Below are 19,444 nucleotides of genomic sequence, written 5' to 3'. Positions count from 1 at the left end.
TATAACAATATAATTTGGTCAATGTTTTAGTCAGCTTTTTCACTGCTGTGACTAAAAGACCCTGACCAGAACAGTTGTAAGGGAGGAAAAGTTTATTTGGGGGCTCATGTTTTCAGAGGTCTTAGTCCATAGACAGCTCCATTTTCAAGGGCTTCAGGTGAGGCAGAACATAGTGGTGGAAGAGTGTGTCAGAGGGAAACAGCTCACATGCTGATCAGGAAGCAAAGAGACTCCACTTGCCAGATACAATATCTATACCCCAAAGGCATACCCCCAATGCCCCATCTCCTCCAGCCATACCCTACCCACATTCAGTTAACACTCAGTCCTATCAGGAGATTAACACACTGATCGGGTTAAGGCTTTCATAATCCAATCATGTAATCTCTAAACCTTCTTACATTGTTTCACACATGAGCTTTTGGGGCACATCTCACATCCAAACCATAGCAGTCAATATCATCCTGTAGTATTTCCCATTTCCCTCTGTGGTCCCTTTCCTCTACCCTACTAGTTTCCCTTTGGTTTTCATGAGATACCCACCTGTCATGTGGAAGTTACAGAGAAAAAAGAAAAAGAAAGGTGGGGGAGGAGCTCTGCATTATTTTGAGGGCGATGGAATGGTTCTTTATGGACTATGCTAGTAGAAACATGACTCTATAAGAAACCATTAGTGTATAGGTAGGGAGGCAGGGGGATCAAGAGAGAGAGCAGAGGACATATTGGGGAATGTTATTAATCATGTTATATGCATGTACAAATGTGCCACAATGAAACCTGCTGTTCTGTATAATTATTATTCACCAATAAAATTATTTAGGGGTCATAGCTTATGTGAAATGTTTAAGCAACTAAGAATCATTCATTATCAAATATTAAGTAAATGTTTACTGTATACACAAAAACATATTGAAGAAATAAAGGAAATATAAAATTACCATTAGGTAAACACTAAAATATAATTGTTTCAGGAGTGACCCACTGATGGATGCTAAAATCTGTGGATGAAAGCTTAAGCAGAGAGAGAATATTTGTATAGTTTCAAAGTGTCTCCCTCCAAATATCTAATATCTAATATTTACAATGGGAAAACTATAGTGAAGAAACCCAGCAGATACCACTTTAACAGAATGATCGGGGGAACTTCACCACTAATAGGATATATTGATATCACATGCCCCCTTCTATAATGCACTGAGAAGGGCACATCAACTGTGTGGTATCCTCCAGTAATACATAACCTAAATTGCATTATGAGAAAAAGTCAGACAAAACTAAATGTGGGACATTATACAAAATAACTCATGAATACTCTTTAAAAGTATCAAGGTCATAAAAAACAAACAAAGGCTTAGGAACTGTCATAGAGTGGAAGAGACTAAGGACACAGGGCAACTAAAAGAAGTGTGGGATTCCGAATTTGGTTCTGGAACAAACACACACACAAAAAGAGCATTAGTAGAATAACTGGTGAAAACCATTTAACTTCTGTACTTTGGTTAATAGTATTGTACCAAAGTTAATGTTTTAGTTCTGATAAATGTTCTATGATTATGTAAGATGTTAATATAAGATTATGGTGATTGATGGATATATTGGTACACTGTACAGTATTTGTAACTTCTCAAATTTAAAAATATGTTTTTTAAACCCTGTGGTCTCTCATAAGCTCTGTGAGCTATTGGCAGGACCATATAGATTAGTAATTAGGCTGTCAGACTTACCCTAAGGTGGATATTGTTAGTAATGCTCATCTAAGGAAGAACCTATAACTTAGCCCTCACTTGAAATCACATTGCTGGAAATCAGTTTCTGCTGCTGGGCTGATTTCAGGTTTTTTGTTTTTGTTTTTAGCTATCATGTCTGTATTGGTGAGAAACTGCACAGATAGATTTTACCAAATATATATTTCTGACTATTTATATTGATGTACCTATGTATAAGCTTCTGAGATTTTTGCTCTATCTCCCCAGGGTCGTTATGGTTGCTGTCGTTTCCTACGAGATGGATATAAAACTCCTAAAGAAGTAGGTTTCTTTTTCCATAAATGAACGTATGGGAGAAGGGTCACTGCTATCTGCAACATCATTCAGAGAGAATATTTATGTCATTGATGGTGCTTACATAAATCACTAAATAGGAAAATAATAACTGGTGTTTGCTGTATTTGTTGGGCTTCACTGCCATGTTCTCAGTTTGGGGACCATTCTGGATTAGATAAATAGAAAGAAAACTCTTGCAGTTAGTTTATTTCAGGAAAGAATTACTGATGAATGTTAAAAATCAGTGGGCAAAAGTTTAAGCAAAACCAGAAAATTTGCATAATCTCATGAGTATCTCCCCCCAATATTTAAAAATTACAAAGGAAAAAATCTTGCCATCAGTACATCTTTCTGGTCCCTTGTCTTCATCCATTTTCTGCTGCCAATAACATAATACACAGAATGGGTGAGTTATATAGAAAAATGTTTTATTTATTTTGGCTCACAGTTCTGGAGGTATGAGTTCAAGGGTTCATGTCTAGTGATGGCCTTCTTGTTGGCAGAGTCCTAAGGTGGTGCAGGGCATCATGTGGCAAAAGCTAGGGAGCATAAGCATGTCTGTGTGTCTCTTCTGGTCACTCTCTCTCTCTTTTAATAAAGCCACCAGTATTCATTCATGAGGGCTCCACCCTAATAATCTTATTGAATCCTAATCCCATCTCCCAGGCCTCACCTCTAAACACCATAGTTGGATTAAGTTTCTGCCCTCTTAATAGCTAACAGTGCAGATTAAATTTCAACACATAGACCCTTGGGGAACACACTCAAACGAAATCCAAATTATAGCAACCCTTTGCAAGTTTTTTTAGTTGGTTAGTTCTAAACAGTACTTAATCTTGAAAAGGTTAAATTCCTTTTTTTTCTAATAGACAAATTTTTTCTTGGAAATATCCATGGGGAAAATTAAATAAATTAAAAGTGTTTTTTTTTTGTTGTTCCTGGAGATTGAACCAGAGGTGCTTTACCACTGGGCTACATCTCCAGCCCTTATTTATTTATTGAAGACAGCCTAGCTAATTTGCCCAGGCTAATCTGGAACTTGTAATCCTCCCGCCTCAGTCTTCCAAATAACTAGGGTTACAGGCATTTATCACTACACCTGACTATTAAAGAGAATTAATGGTCAATAATAAACATTTTCATTGGTAATGCAAATATTGTTTAAGACTTCAGTGAGATGGTCAAGGGCCATTGTGATCTTTTAAATCAAGCTCAAACTTTTCTGGCCTACTTCCTCTTTTTCACTTTATTCCTTAGCATTGAATTTGACTGTTGCCCCCACCAGTATACTAAAATTATGCCCTAAAGCATCATCATAAGCTTCTAAGTGACTGATCCGATAGCTTTTTCTCAATCCTTAATCTCCTTGACTTCTTCATTTTGTATCACTATTACCTACTCCTACATTTTCTTGAAATTCTTTTCCTATTTTAATTTTCACACTGTTCTCTCCTGAGTCTTCTTTCTGTCCTTCTGTCACCCCACTCTGAAGATTTGTGAGGATTCCATTTTGGGGCAGTTTGCTCATTGTATATAGTACTTTTTCACTAAGTTCATCTATAACTGGTAATTCATGTATCATTTCTATGAAGATGATTCCCAAACCCTCATCTCTAGCTGCCCTGGTAAGCATTCCTATTTGTACGTCCTATTACTAACTCAAACTTAGCAAGTATAAAACCAAATGAAACTTCATTGCAAGCTAAACTTACTTCTTCATATACCCTCCTGTGATGTCCTTATTACTCCACTTTCACTAGTTATAATCACCTCATACAGTATTAAGTACTGACTGACTTTTCTGAATCAAACTATATGAAGGGAAAGGCCATAATAATAATAATACCTCTGAACAAAAGATGTACATCTAATCTCTGAGTGATAAGACAGAATGTTTATTGTATTTTTACCAGGATCCCAATCGTTTGTACTATGAACCAGCTGAGCTGAAGTTGTTTGAAAACATTGAGTGTGAATGGCCGTTGTTCTGGACATATTTTATCCTTGATGGGGTCTTCAGTGGAAATACTGAACAGGTAATGAGTTTGGGGAAGGAGTTTTCAGCAGACTGGTCTTGTTATATCTTGCTCTTTCAGTTAATGGTTATATCAATTTTGTGTTCAAATTGAAGTCTTCCTACTACAAAGGAGACAGAGATGTCCCCTACAGACTAGTAGCTGAGGGTACTAAGATAAGAATTGGGAGACCTAAATTCTATTTTTTTTTTGGCTTCAATTTTGACCACTGAGTAGCCCAAATATTGTTGTTGACTTCTTTCATTTCTCTGTACATCAGAACAGTTTTTCTCTCATCATAAATTATTAAAAAGATGGAAATGTTAACTATCCTAATTGATTAACTAATCAAATTGATTCTTATACACTGTGTCTATGGATCAAATTACTACACTGAATCCCATAAATATGTACAATTAAGATTATGATTTTACACTACTAGGGATTAAACCCAGGATTTTGCACACTGTATATACATGCTCCACCACTGAGCTTCATCTCCAGCCTTTTTTTTTCAATCTGTTCATCTCCAGCCTTTTAAACAGTTTTTTTTTTTTTTTTTTTTGAGACAGAGTATCCCTAATTTGCCCAGGCTGGGCTAAACTTGCAATCCTCCTGCCTTAGCCTCTCAAGTTGCTGAGACTATAGGTGTGTGCCACCATGCCCAGATCAAATAATATTTTTTTTAAAAAAAAAGTATCCCTGGAGTTCTTTGAATTTCACAGATAGAGACATGTTGTAAATTCAAGGTACAATCAGTTTTTCTCAGAGATAAAAACATAAATGGACTGGAGTGGAAAAAGGGGGATGCCATGAAAGTAGAGGGTGAACAGTAGAGTGGAGAGAGGACATCTAGAGGGGAGGAAGAAAAAGATGGTGGAAGCAGTATTGGGGAGTAAAATCGATTAGATTGTGTTTTAGTATATGTGCAAATATACCACAATGAAACCTATCATTCTGTATAATTGAGATGCAACAATACAAGAAAATAATGAGAGAAATTAGAGAAAAAGAACATAGAACAAAGAAGAAAAATTTAAAAAGAGGGAAGAGTGGGGAATACTCATAGCCATGTGGCCAGGTTGACCATCAAAGGGTTACAGTTTGTAAGCTATGAAGTGGTAAAAGAAGGGTTATCTGAAATGGGATAGAAATTTTTAACAGCATATCTGGATGGATACAGTTCACTGTCCTCCTGAGGTATGTGCCTGTGTGTGTTTTGTGTATTCTTAAGCAGCTGAATGCATTCTTGGGATGAAACCATATATAAGCAAACATGAAATTTATGTTCTGCTCAAATTGTTCCCTAAACTATCCAATTCATCAGAACAAATTACCCCACTTTCACTAGTTATAATAACAAATGTTATAGAATAACTGATTGTACATTTTTCTATCATAAATTATAGGGTTTTTTAACTTTATTTTTCAGTATCAGGAATCAAACCCAGGGCCTTATGCATGCTAGGCATGTGCTCTGTCACTGAGCTATACCCCCAGCCCTTATTTGTTTGTTTCTATTTGTTTTTATTTTTTACATCTTATGTATTGCTAGGCTTTAACAAATTACTAAGCAAAGGAACAAAACTAATCATATTAGAAACCAAATTTGACACAGGAAAATGCAGTTTTAAAGTCCAACCCATCCTAAAATCAAGGAGGTATACTTGAAGTACTACACATGGAATCAAGCAGGACTTTGGAAGAAGGCTGACTTGGGTTGAACTCTGGACTCAACCATTTCCTTGCCCTGTGATCTTTCACAAATTCAGAACCTCTCTGAGCCTGCATTTCCCTGTAAGATGGCTTCAATCACACATGCCTACTGTTATTGAAATTAAATACATTAAAGTATACAAAGTCTTAAAATAATATTTTTCTATAACAAGTATCTACTACCATTCCCCTTTCTTTCCCTTTAATAAGCTGCTTTGAAATAGTACCTCTTGGCTACCGCCTCTCCTAGGTACCTACAAGAACTGTCTGCCTTTCTTTTCTCTGTAGGTTCAAGAGTATAGAGAGGCTCTTGAAGCAGTCCTCATCAAGGGCAAAAATGGAGTCCCACTTCTGCCAGAGCTGTACAGTGTTCCTCCTGACAGGGTAAGTTGGAAAATGCTATAACACTGATTGAAGAGGAGGCATAATTCAATAGGACTGCTTCATTTGCATCAAATAATTGCTTATCTTCTGATTTTAGTGTTCAATAAGTTTTTCTTTAGACAATAGAAATATGATTTTATTCCTTTAGTAATAAATTGGTAAAGGAGTCTCAATCATGGCACTACTAAACAGGGAGATAGGATGAGACCAAACCATAATGCTGAGGATGACATAGAGATCAGTAGGTAGGACTAGCGTGATGTTCTGTGTGTACTCTCAGGTTTTGATATTCTCCACTTTGAGACCAATAATCCAGGATCATTTGAGTAGATCAGGCTTGGATAACAAAGTATGTTCTATCTTCATTTTCCCAAAATACAAATCAGGTATACCATTGTTCCTCTTTGTTAAAGAGCCCTAATCGTAAGAGATATACAACCTTGCATTCTGTTGGGATTGGAAGGAAGAATAAGCTCCTAGCAATATCAGCAGCATCACCTGAGTCTTTTTCAAAAATAGATGTCATGCCCTCCCTCACACCTCAACCAGAATCTCCATTTGAATTAGCTCTTCTGGTAATTACAGTTTGTGGAGCAAGCACTGCCCTAGACTATTGTTATAATGCTTCACTTATCAGTGCATTGCATATGTTACTATGTAAAGCCAAAATCAAGACTCAGCCTTTTATGGTCTAGTATCATAAGCCTTGTATTGCCTCTCATCTGGCCTCTTTGTGTTTTCATTTAGGTTGATGAAGAATATCAAAATCCTCACACTGTGGACCGAGTACCCATGGGGAAGTTGCCTCATATGTGGGGTCAGTCTCTATACATTTTAGGAAGCTTGATGGCAGAGGTAAGGGGAAACTTTAAGCTACTCAGCCTTTTTCTGCCTTAGTCACCTTAATAATCAGATTTGTGAGTGGCTCATTAAATCTGAAGGATGTCTTGCCTTTTATAGTGTGCCTTAATTATAGTTTTTCTTCCAAGTTTTCAGAGTAGGAAGCACAGTCAGCCCTTGATGAAAATATTGTACTCCTTGGAAACCATTTTCCTTATGCCACCCAGTGCTTTCTACTTTGGCATTGTACTTGGAGATGCTAAAGGATCAAGCCCAGGATTTTTCCCATTCAGAACTCCTAGGTGCCTTGCCTGGTGATTAATAAATGCAATTGTCCTTAGATAGCAATTACTGACAGTGGATTAAGTGCTAACCTTTCTAAGCAACATAATGTTTCTTTCTTTAATTGAACTAATCATTTTAGGCACCCTGACAACTGGGTAGGAACACTATGGACTTTTTATTTGGTTGTTTTTGGTAAGGGACTCTTGAAATGTTCCGCACATCAAATTCTATTGAGGCAGCCTTTAATGAAGCACTTCTGACTTTGTATTCAGCTTCTTTGTAGCATTTTGAACCTACACAAAGGGGTTTCTTTCTCCAAAGTTTTCCAGATTTACTAGCAAATATATTTCCCCATTGTAGGTTATTTTGATGTGATATATAACCAGGTTCCTAGAGAATCTGCTCTGGGACTTAGCTGTCCTTTCTTTTTTTAATATTTATTTTTTAGTTGTAGGTGGACATACAATATCTTTATTTCATTTTTATGTGGTGCTGAGGATCGAACCCAGTGCCTCAAGCATGCTAGGTGAGCGGTCTACCACTGAGCCACAACCCCAGCCCCCTAAGCTGTCCTTTCTGAGCCAGACTCTTTGACCTATTTATATATGATATTTCTTTTCTGAGATGTTTTTGTTTGTTTGTTTGTTTTTTGTGACCATGGCTGTTTGATTATCTTTAGTTGACATGAACATGAATAGAGCAAATAATGGGAAGAATGTTTTGTTTAAAGTAATCCATGCCTGGTAAACTTATCATTCAATTAGAATAAATTATATGTAATGAAAATAGGAGGAGATAAGTGGTATGCTTAAGAATAAAATAGGTGAGTTCATCACATTTCATAAAGGACAGAAACTCAAGTTAAGTCAAACGATTTCTGATACTCAGACACAGTGCAACATAGCTGTGATCCCAGCGACTTGGGAGGCTGAGGCAGGAGGGTCATAAATTTGAGCCAGCCTGAACAATTTAGTGAGACCTTGACTCAAAATAAAATTTTAGGGTTGGGGATATAGCTCAGCTGGTAGAATGCTTGCCTCATATGCACAAGACCCTGGGTTCAAATCCCCAGCACCACAAAAACATAAAATAAAATTTTTAAAAGTCTGAGGATGTAGGTCAGTTGTAGAGGTCCTGGGTTGATCCCTAGAACTGGAAAACGAGATTTCCAATGAGCAGAAAGCATAGAAGATGCAGGAAAAAAAAGTGCAGAAACAGCAGGACTAATGACTTAAAATATTCATAACACTGGAGTCTGATCATCTAAATATGTGTCATTATATGTATATCTAGAGAAAGAAGAGGAGTAATCTGAAACTTTCTGTTCATTTAGAATTTATACCCTGCCTACTTCCAAGAGAAGGATTTGTGGGCACCACTAGGAATAAACTTCAAATAAAATTAATTTGGATGTGAATTATGGGAGTTCAAACATATTCATACAAGAAGTTTATTTATTTTATTTCTGATGATGTTGTTTTCCCTAAAACATTAGCTTATTTGTTTTTGATTTAGTGACCTAATAATCTTTCTGATTTTTTTTTAGGGATTTTTAGCTCCTGGAGAAATTGATCCCCTGAATCGTAGATTTTCTACTGTACCAAAGCCAGATGTTGTGGTTCAAGGTGTGTATTCCTATTCCCAATAGTAAAACTTTATATTCAAGGTGTGGTTAGGGACAGAGACCTTGGGGCCAGTAAATTATGACTTTTTTTCTTCATCTTGCATTTGTTAGATTTCAAAAAGTATATGATGATCTTGGTTCTGTTTGGTTCAAAACTTACTGTTAATCTTAATCCTAAATGAATAATGTGTGATATCAGAGGACTCAAAATATTATTTGATGCTTTTTATTTCTGGAAACTCTTTTCATTGTCACAACATTTCAGCCTCCTATTTATCTCTGCTTCCTTTCTAATTACCTTTTCTGTGCTTTATCTGCTAATACTCCTTTCTTTTCATGTTCTCCTATTGTTTCTGTACTTAATCTCATACTCTCATCTTTCTGTGTGTACATATACTGTGTGTTAATTTGCTGGGACTACCTACTTCATAATAAGGTTGCTTCTGACCATTACCTCCTTGGAGGGTATGCCTAACTTTTATTTTTACTGCTAAATAAATCAACTTAAATTTGTAGCTATCTATTCCATACAAAACACTGAGCTAAGTTATAAACATATTAAAAATTTGTGTTCCAGTACCTAAAAAACTTCTCTATCACTTACACTTCAAATACAAAACTGATATCTTCTGTTTTTATCCCATCCTTTTACCTCTCCCAAGAAAAACAGATATTTCTATTTTCCTTATCACTTTCAATGACATTACCAATGTCCTCATTTCCTAGGGTAGAAAGCTTGAGGTGATTCTTGACTTTCCAACATCACTAAGCATTAATACGGTATTAAGTACTGCTGTGAACCTCCCTTTAAATGTCTCTAGTCACTTAATATTCTGATCTTTGTCAGTCCTCCAACCCTCCCCACCCCAACAATTTTACCCATCCTTGCTTCCTTTTCTCTAATCTCAGAAAAAAGGTGTTATTCTCCTATTCAAAGCCAAGGCCCCCTTCTGATGCTTGATTTTATCCTCTTCCCCAGCATCCTCAAGAAACTTATAATTTTCCAGTATCTTCAAACTCTCCCACTGTTTCTTCTGTTTTTCAATCATTTGACGTGTTTTATCTCCCTCTAGTTTCTTCCTTTGTCATCTGCACTTATGCCTTTTTATATTCCATTCATTCTGCAGTACTTTATAGACTAGTTTATTTTGAACATGTTCTTGCTTAAGATACCAGTGACCTTTGTGTTGCCAATTTTGGGAATATTTTTAATCCATATCTTAGTGGATCTTCCAGTTTCATTTATTATTTGTATTTCTGGAAATGCTAGCTTTTCATCTCTTCTGTGATGTCATAGTCTCTTGGATTTTCTTTAACCTATATTAAGTGCTTTTCTGCCCATTCAAGTTTTCCTGTTCCTATACTTGCCCTTTAACTATTGGCATTCTTGAGTCTGTCATCAGGGTACTGATCTTCTTACTCTTAATATTTGTTCCTGTCTCTCAGCTTCCTCCTATTCCAAACTTTTCCCCTTTTTTCACCTCCTTACTTCTTCCCTCATTTTCAGAAGATGACCTCACCTGCTATGCCACTGAGAAAATACAAGCCATGAGACAAGAATCCCCCACTCCAGGCTTTCCTTCCTTCCTTCCTTCCTTCCTTCTTTGGTACCATGTATTGAACCCAGGGGTGCTTAACCACTAAGCCACATCCCCAGCCCTATTTTGTATTTTATTTAGAGACAGGATCTCACTGAGTTGCTTAGCATCTCGCTATTGTTGAGGCTGACTTTGAACTCATAATCCTCCTGCCTCAGGCTCCCGAGTTGCTGGGATTACAGCTGTATGCCATCATGCCCAACAATCCCAGGATTTTCTATCCTTCCATTCTTTATATATGTCAGAATCTCTCAAGTTAATATTCTGGGTCCTCTTCTCTATATATCCTCCCATGTCATATCTCTCTCTCTCTCTCTCTCTCTCTCTCTCTCTCTCTCTCTCTCTCTCTCTCGGTGGTGCTAGGGATTGAACCCAGGGCCTTGTGCATGCTAGGCAAGCACTCTACCAACTGAGCTACATCACCAGCTCCACACCTCATTCATTTAGGTAGTTAGTAAGTATTTTTTAATGAACAAATGTTTGAATACATGTATTTTCCTAGACTGTTATTAGTTGTTATCATTTTCCTCTATATATGTTCCTCTTTCATTTTCATGTTTTCCATTTCGAAGTGATCAAGATGATGTTATGTTCAAGGGATTCTTTAATCACCATGTCCTACATATCCTAGCCCAGACCTCAGCAACCTATTAGCATGAGATTGCCAAGATACAAAAATACACAAAGGATAATGGCAAAGGAAAACAAAGTAGCATTTTGTTAACCAGGCATTTGCCCAAAGCTCAAAAGAAAATATTATTAAGCTGGAATTCACCAACTGGTACGTTTTTCCCCTGTGAACTAAATGGAACACATCTAACAGTACTAGTGGAGCAGAAGAAGAGGGCATGTTTCAAGCCAGCTGAAGCTTCACTTCACTTCAACTTGGGAAGAATCAGGGAGTTGACCTGGCCTCTTGCCTTGTGGATAGGCTTACTACTTCAGGGACATTGGTGTTAATGGAAAAAAAAGGAATTTTCCAGGCTTGGCAGGCTCTGGGTCTAGAGAAATGTCATTGCTATCATTACTAACCCCTCCTCCCACAAATCCACAACTATAATACCTCCTGTATGTTGATGACTCAGTCTTTATCCCCAATTCATATAGCTTTCTTTCATTCTATAGCTATAGGAAAACTTGTTATCAGAATGTTCTTTATAACCCTCACATTCCTGGCTCTGACCTTAAGTGTATTGATACAAAAGAGTGTGGGTAGTGTGGGGAATCAATTTTTACCCAAGCTATAAAGAAAAACCCCCATAATGAATTTTTCCCATTTGAATACAAAGTGTGTCATTCTCTAAGCACTTAGGTAGTTAGCCAAAAAGCACAATCTAATACTCTAGTCATCTTTTCCCTTTCCTATTTAGATAATATTGCTAAAGTACCTAGGATGATACCTGCTTAACCTATTTCCTCCATAACTGTTAATTTCCTCTCCTTTCCTTTTTTTACCTCCAAAAGAAATTATGTGCCATGGGGATTTTTACATTCCTATTGAAATGAAACTGTCTATTGATCTCATCTTTATTTTCTGTAGTCTCCATTCTTGCTGAAACAGAAGAAATCAAGGCCATTTTGAAGGACAATGGAATTGATGTGGAGACCATTGCTGAGGTGTACCCCATCAGAGTACAACCAGCTCGTATTCTCAGCCACATTTATTCCAGTCTAGGTAAGGATATTGACCATCCTGCCAGAACCAAAGCATTACTCAATACAGGCTTATTTCCTTCCGTTTTTTCCAATCTTGACCTTGTAGTGCTTTATTAAACTGGATCTGAGGAAGAATTTAAAGTATCTGGAGTCCGAGTTTCTAATTCTTTTTTGAGCAGGTGTGATAATTTTAGATATCCTTTGGTATGCAGGGCATGACTACTTTCAGACAACATTATATCTTTATTCCAAGTGTGTATTCAATTAACCTGTTCTCTTTCCTGGTATCTATATTTCTGTTTCAAATACATATGAATTTCATACAGAAGAATAACCAAGAAACTTATTTTTAGGTCTTTTATACTTTGTTATGTAATGAACTAGTTGATAATATTTTTAAAATTCCCTAATCTGATACTTACTTTTTATTGGTACTTATTTTTATTTAATTTAAATATTAAACATAGTGACTTACTTTTCAAATTCAATAAACTACTATATTGTTAGATTTTAAAATATATGGAAGTTAGGGGGATACCTCAGTAGCAGAGTGAATATCTAGTATGTTCAATGTCTAGCACCAATAAAAAGGATATAAAAATTTCTAAACTGCATTTGTGGAAGACTACAGAATGACCCTCAAAGATATCCAGGTACTGATCCCCAGGACCTATGTACATTACCTAATATGGCAAAAGGAACTTTGCAGGCATAATTAAATTAAAGAGCTCCAGATGGAAATATTATTCTGGATTACTCAGTTGAACCCTAAGTGTAATTGCAATGTCCTTATAAGACACATTCAGAGGGCTATCAGACTACAGAAGTATGAGATGTGACTACAGAGCAAGAGATTAGTGTGATAAGGCTATAACCCAAAGATAAATACATGTACATTCCCACATCCTTTAGAAGTTAGAAGAGGCAAGGAATGGTTTTTTCCCTAGAATCTCCAAAAGGAATCAGTCCTGGTAAAACCTTGATTTTGGTTTTAGCCCCATAATACTCATTTTGAACATTGAGATTGTTTGTTTGTTGATTTATTGTGGAGCTAGGGATTGAACCTAGGACCTCCCACATGAAAAACAAGCACTCTACCACTGAGCTACATTCCCAGCCCAAATATCAGTGAGATTTGTAACATATATATTTCCTAGTTTGTTACTTTCCTTTTATTTTCTTGCCTTTTTTTTTCAAATCTTTAAATTCAAATACATCAATTTTATCAGATATATTTTCCACTCCTTCTAGAATTACAAATATATCTTCTAGTTTCATCAGAATAGATATGGTATTCTGGTTCTGTTCATTTTCATAAGTTGTAAGCTATCTAATTTCCAGATGATATGTACATATAGACTTCCGGAAACTGGGGAATAGAGAAAAGCACAAAGGAAAGAGATAAAAACCACTTATTATTATAATACTCTAAGGAAGTTGCTGTTTTATTTTGGTGTACTTGTTTCCAATAAGTTTTTTTTAGTGGGGGGAGTACTGGGGATTGAACCCAGGGGTGCTTAACCACTGAGCTACATCCCCATCCATATATATTTAGAGATAGGATCTTGCCGAGTTGCTTAGGGCCTTGCTATGATGGTGAGGCTGGCTTTGAACTCACAATCCTCCTGCTTCAGCCTCCCAAGCTATTGGGATTACAGGCATGTGTCACCTGATTCCAATATGCTTTTATAAAATAAAGCACACTTACTTTTAGAAAAATGTTGTCATAAAAATAGATTTTGCCTTCTGTTTTTACAATATAACAATATATGACCAACCCTGTTAACATTTTGGGAAGTACCGTACTCCAATTTCCTACTTGTGTTAGCATAATTTCTTCAAATTTCTGGATTTATGGTGGATTAACATGTTTTCATAAATTAGTCTTTTTTCAATTTATTTTGAAAATTGTCTGTTTATATTCTTTTGGCTTTTTTTTCTACTGTACAACTGTCAGTTTCTTTCTGATTTCTATGCATTTTATATACATAGGAACACACACACACACAAATACATGTACATACTAGAGATGCAGACACTGTCTTCCACATGTTATCACTATATTTTGCTCTTTTATTATTTGCCTTTTAATTTTGTGTTTGCTTTTGAAATATAAAATTTTATGTTTTTATATATTAAAATTTTCTTCTTTTTGTTTTCTTTCTTTCCTGTTACACTTAGAGATCAGCTTCTCACTAAGTCAGCTACATTTTCACTACATTTTCTCTTAGTTATGTTTTGGTTACAATTTTACATTTAACTCTTAGGCTAGAGTTTTAACTTGTTCAATCCCTGGTACCCCCCCAAAAAAATAATTAACCATTTATTACAGCACTATTTATTGAATAGTTCACATATACAATATTTATAAATGCAATGACTTTCATTTACTCTGTGTGTATTTGTTTATACTTCTGATCTTACGTTTGATCTCTCAATCACTGTTTCTCCTTTCCTAGTACTTACATTTTTAAAGATTTTTAAAGTTATCACAGCTTCAATCTCACTAATGATTTGGAAAATTTAAGGTAAAACAAAAAAACACTATTATTTGTTGCCATCAGTTTTATAAAAGTTAACATTGGTAATATCCAGTTGTAATGACTGTGTGGCAGCATGGACATTCCCAACATTCTTGGTAGTAGTACAAATCAGAGGCAGATTAGCATTAACTGTAAAATAGTTTAATATAGCTACCTTTAGTCAACAATCCTTACTTCTAGGAATCTATCCTACATGACATTTATAGAAGTGTTCTTTATAGCACAATTTGACAGAAAAATTAAAAGGAACATATTATGTATGAACAAGAATGGTAGAATTATGATATAGTATGCCACAAGTAAAAGGAGACTTTCAACTTCCAGCTATAATGAAATAGCTTGTATTGGGTTAATCCTCTTACTGAGAATTAATACAATGTCTGAATTTTAAAAATAAAGGTGAAGAAGGCTTCAGAGCATAATTATGAAAGCCAGGATTTGAGAAGCCAAAACTGTCGACCTCAAAGAAGTAAATGTACCATTCCCCGTGCAATTTCCCTTTTAGGCATATACTAATTCTTAAGCTTTGTTTAAGACTGAAATAAGGAGCCAAGAAAATATGCAGAGAGTTTATGGAAGGGAGGAAAATTGCAATTCATGACCATCTTATGTGGAAGGGACTGGGATGAACACCTCTGGATTCTGGGTGAAAGCTTTGAGGAGAGGGCAGTATGCTGGGGTAAGGAAAAACCACAAATAGACCAATTCTTAGAAGGCCTTAAACACAAAGCCTTAAACAAAACCTTTTGAACCCCGGATTAGACTAAGGTAATCTGCTTGAGATGATCTGACTGCCAAAATAAAGTAAGTTGTCTGTGGAGAAAAATAATACCATCCAGAGCCCCTACAATTCTTTTTTTTTAACTGAAAATTGAACCCAGGGCTTTGCAAATGCAAGGCAGATGCTTTGCCACTGAGCTACATCCCAGCCCCTACAATTCTTTTTACATTGTATTTAACATTGAAAAAGTATAAGAAGACATACCAGTAAACCAAGTGAATAAAAGTTAAAAAAAATACAGTCAAAACAGACACAGATTTCTATTCTATATAGTATTCAAAGGTCCAATTAGAGAAAGTAGGCAAGAAAAAGAAATAAATCACATCCAAATAATCAAGGAAGAATTAAAATTATCTCTATTCATCTGTGATCTTATATGAAGAAAACTTGAAAGTTTTCATGTACACAAAAATATTGATTGAACTAATAAACTTAGTAGTTATAAGACAAAAATCAACACACAAGTCATGTCTATACATTAACAATAAACAATTCAAATGGGAAATTAAGAAAACACTTCCATTTACAATAGTGTCAAAAAGAATAAAATATTTTAAATCAATCTTAACTAAAGAAGTAAAAGATCTGTACACTGAAAATGATAAGACCTTGATGAAAAAAATTAAAGAATATAGAAATAAATGGAAAGACATCTCATATTTATAGATTTGAACATGTAACATTGTTAAGATATCAGTACAACCCAAACTTATCAACAGATTGAATATAATACCTATTAAAAGGCCACAAGAAGAAGCTGAGTGTGATCGTACAAGCCTATAATCCCAGCAGCTTGGAAAGCTGAGGCAGGAGGATCCAAGTTCAAGGCCAGCCTCTGCAATTTAGTGAGGCCCTAAGCAACTTACTAAGACCCTATCTCAAATTTTAAAAAATGAAAAGGGCTGGAGATGTATCTCAGTGGTAAAGTACCTCTGGGTTCCATCCCCAGTACAAAAAAAAAAAAAAAGCCAAAATAAAAGGGCCACAAGATTTTTTTTTTTTTGCAAAAATAGAAAAATTCATTCTAAAATTCATGTGGATCAGCAGCTCAGGAGGCTGAGGCAGGAGGATTGTGAGTTCAAAGCCAGCCTCAGCAACTTAGTAAGGCCCTAAGCAACTCAGTGAGACCTTGTCTCTAATAAAATATTTTTAGAAAGGCTGGGGATGTGGCTCAGTGGTTAGGCGTCCCTGGGTTTAATCCAAGGTACCCCCCAAAAAATTTCATATGGAAACTCAAGGGACCCCCAAAATGGCCAAGACCATTTTGAAAAAGAAGAAATTGAAGGACTTGGTGCTTCCTAACTTCAAAACATACTACCATGCTACAGCAATCAAAACAATGTAGTATTAGCATACAGATAGACATACAGAACAATGGAATAGAATAGAGAGCACATAAATAAACCTTTGCCTAAATGATCAGATTATTTTCAACAAGGGTGCCAAGATCACTTAATGGAGAAAGGACAGTCTTTTCAACAAATGGTTCTGGGAAAACTACATTCCACTTGAAAAGAATTAAGTTAGATCCTAACCTAACACCATGTACAATTAACTCAAAATGTATTAAAGACCAAATGTAAAACCCAAAACTATGATATTCTTAGAAGAAACAGGAGAAATGCTTCTTGACATTCAATTTAGCAGGAATTTCTTAGATTAATATGATACTGAAAGCACAGTCAACAAAAGAAGAATAGAGAAATTGAACTTCATCAAAATAAAACTTTTGTGCCTCAAAGGAAACCATCAACAAAGTAAAAAGGCAATCGACAAAATAAGAAAAAATATTTATAAATCTCATATCTGATAAGGGAATTTATCCAAAAATGTTAAGAAAGTTAAGAAGAACTACAATTCAACAATAACAGCCAGATTTTAAAAAATCAACAAAGAACTTGAATAGACATTTCTTTAATAAAAAGACATAGAAATGGCCAATAAGGAAATAAAAAAATGCTTAACAACACTAATCATTTGACAAATATAAATCAAAACCACAATGAGATACATACCCATTATGATGACTTGCTAAAAAAAACAATGAGTGTTGGTGTGGATTTAGAGAAATTAAAACCATTGTTTTACATTCCCATGTCCATCAGTAGATAGATAGATAAACAAAATGTGTTATATACATGGAATGAAATATTATTCAGCTTTAAGAAGGAAGGAAATTCTGGCATGTGCTATAACAGATGAACCTTGAGGACATTATGCTAAGTCAAATCAGGCAATTATAAACCTAGAATATTCAAATTCATAAACACATGGTAGAATGGTAGTTCTCAGAGCCTGGGAGGAAGAGGACATGAGAAGTTACTGTTTAATGGGTATAGAATTTTAGTTTGGGAAGATAAAAAGTTCTAGAGATGGAAGTTATTTAACAATTATGTTAATGTATTTAATGCCACTGAATTGTACATTTAAATATTAAAGTGGGCTGGGTGCAGTGGTGCATGCGTATAATCCCATCTGCATGGGAAATTGAGGCCAAAAAATGGTAAGTTTGAGGCCAATGTTAGCAATTTAGTAAGACCCTGTCTCAAAATAAAGATAAAAGAAGGCTGGAGATATAGCTCAGGGGTAGAGGATCCCCTGGTTTTGATCCCCAGTTCAACAAAAATTATTAAAATTATAAATTTTATGCTATGTATACTTTACTGTAATGAAAAAGAAAGGAGAAGTGGCTAAATCTAGTTGCAAAACCACGTTCAGGTAAATTGTGTGATTTACTAAGCAGGCCCTGGAATATGATCAAGACATTGACAGTTCTTTGGTACTGGCCTCCAAAGAATAAATGAACTCTAAAACTGTAGCATATTTTTGTAGTTCAGTACTTAGGATAAAGTAAGGGCAAATATCAAAGACTCAAAAAAAAAGTTCAAAAAATAAAAAAGTATTGGAAATTTTGTCAGTACTGACATGACAATATATTCACTATGTATTTTGTGGGAAAGAAATTTAAGAGTAATGTGTATAGTATTATCCTGTGTTATACAGGAAAATCTGCATGAAAAATTTAATAATTTCCTCTTTGTAAGAAGTATTGATTTAATGACAGCCTTTTGGAGGACTAAAGAAATTTGAGTATATTTAACATAAACATCAATTATTATAAGATTAATTTTGATCTCAGAATGCTAAATTGTAAAAGGAAGACATCTTCAACTCAAAGATGTGTGTGTTTAAACAGGCTTCCTGCTTTAATTTGTGCACTAAAATATCTTGACCATTTCTTAATTTTATGTCAGGATGCAACAGTAGAATGAAACTCAGCGGACGACCCTATAGACTCATGGGAGTACTCGGAACTTCAAAACTCTATGACATTCGGAAAACTATCTTTACTTTCACTCCCCAGGTGGGTGAAATAAGTGGGAACATGCATTGAGATGAATAGAAATTAAGAAAAAAACAATGGATCTGGGGTTGTGGCTCAGTGATAGAGTGCTGGCCCCACACCTGAGGCACTGGGTTCAATTCTCAGCACAACATGTAAATAAATAAATAAAATAAAGGTTCATCAACAACTAATAAAATGTTGAAAAAGAAAGAAACATTGCAGAAATAATGTATTTACTGGAATTGGGATAAGTATCAAAGAGTTCCACAAGGCCTTGCACATATTAAATTGCTTGATAAATATTTGTTGAGTTGAACTAAATCAAACTTGCACCACGGTTATGCCAAGTGATCCAAGTGATTGTGATTACCAAGAGTAGTCCTGGGTGTTGCAGGATTTTACAAGGGTTACTTAAAAAGTTCCCCTTATTTTTAAAAGTTAAAATAAGGTTGTATTTGTCCTTTATAAATAAAATACAATGTTTTTTATTCAGCTACTAAATTAATGTGTTTCCTTTATTTGGGGGAGGGGTCTTTTTATGGGCATGGAAATTTTAATCTTCTAAACAAAAATATCAATATTGTAAGTTGTGAGTATATATATTGTTAGCATGA

The 19,444-nt window shown here is 35.3% G+C and overlaps 1 protein-coding gene and 1 non-coding gene across 7 annotated transcripts in view; one reads left to right on the top strand and one right to left on the bottom strand.

Annotated features, from left to right (window-relative positions):
* LOC124081583 (phosphorylase b kinase regulatory subunit alpha, skeletal muscle isoform) overlaps positions 1-19,444 on the top strand; it is a gene marked incomplete at its 3' end in the record, with an annotated part of 99,925 nt that overhangs the window by 37,852 nt on the left and 42,629 nt on the right. For all 6 annotated transcript variants that reach the window (XM_046427803.2, XM_046427800.2, XM_046427805.2 and 3 more), the window contains 7 exon segments: positions 1,974-2,027; positions 3,956-4,078; positions 6,062-6,157; positions 6,905-7,012; positions 8,829-8,907; positions 12,045-12,179; positions 18,739-18,848. In XM_046427803.2, coding sequence (XP_046283759.1) covers positions 1,974-2,027; positions 3,956-4,078; positions 6,062-6,157; positions 6,905-7,012; positions 8,829-8,907; positions 12,045-12,179; positions 18,739-18,848 — 705 coding nt within the window.
* On the bottom strand, positions 10,856-10,928 carry Trnaa-agc (transfer RNA alanine (anticodon AGC)). Its single transcript has one exon. It is a non-coding gene; the product is annotated as a tRNA-Ala (tRNA).

Source organism: Marmota monax, unplaced genomic scaffold (assembly GCF_021218885.2).
Source record: "Marmota monax isolate L192 unplaced genomic scaffold, Marmota_monax_Labrador192_F-V1.1 WCK01_AAM20220418_F8-fsc00647, whole genome shotgun sequence".
NCBI lineage: Eukaryota > Metazoa > Chordata > Mammalia > Rodentia > Sciuridae > Marmota > Marmota monax.
The sequence above is the reverse complement of the archived record's forward strand: the minus strand, read 5'-3'. Positions and strand labels throughout refer to the sequence as shown.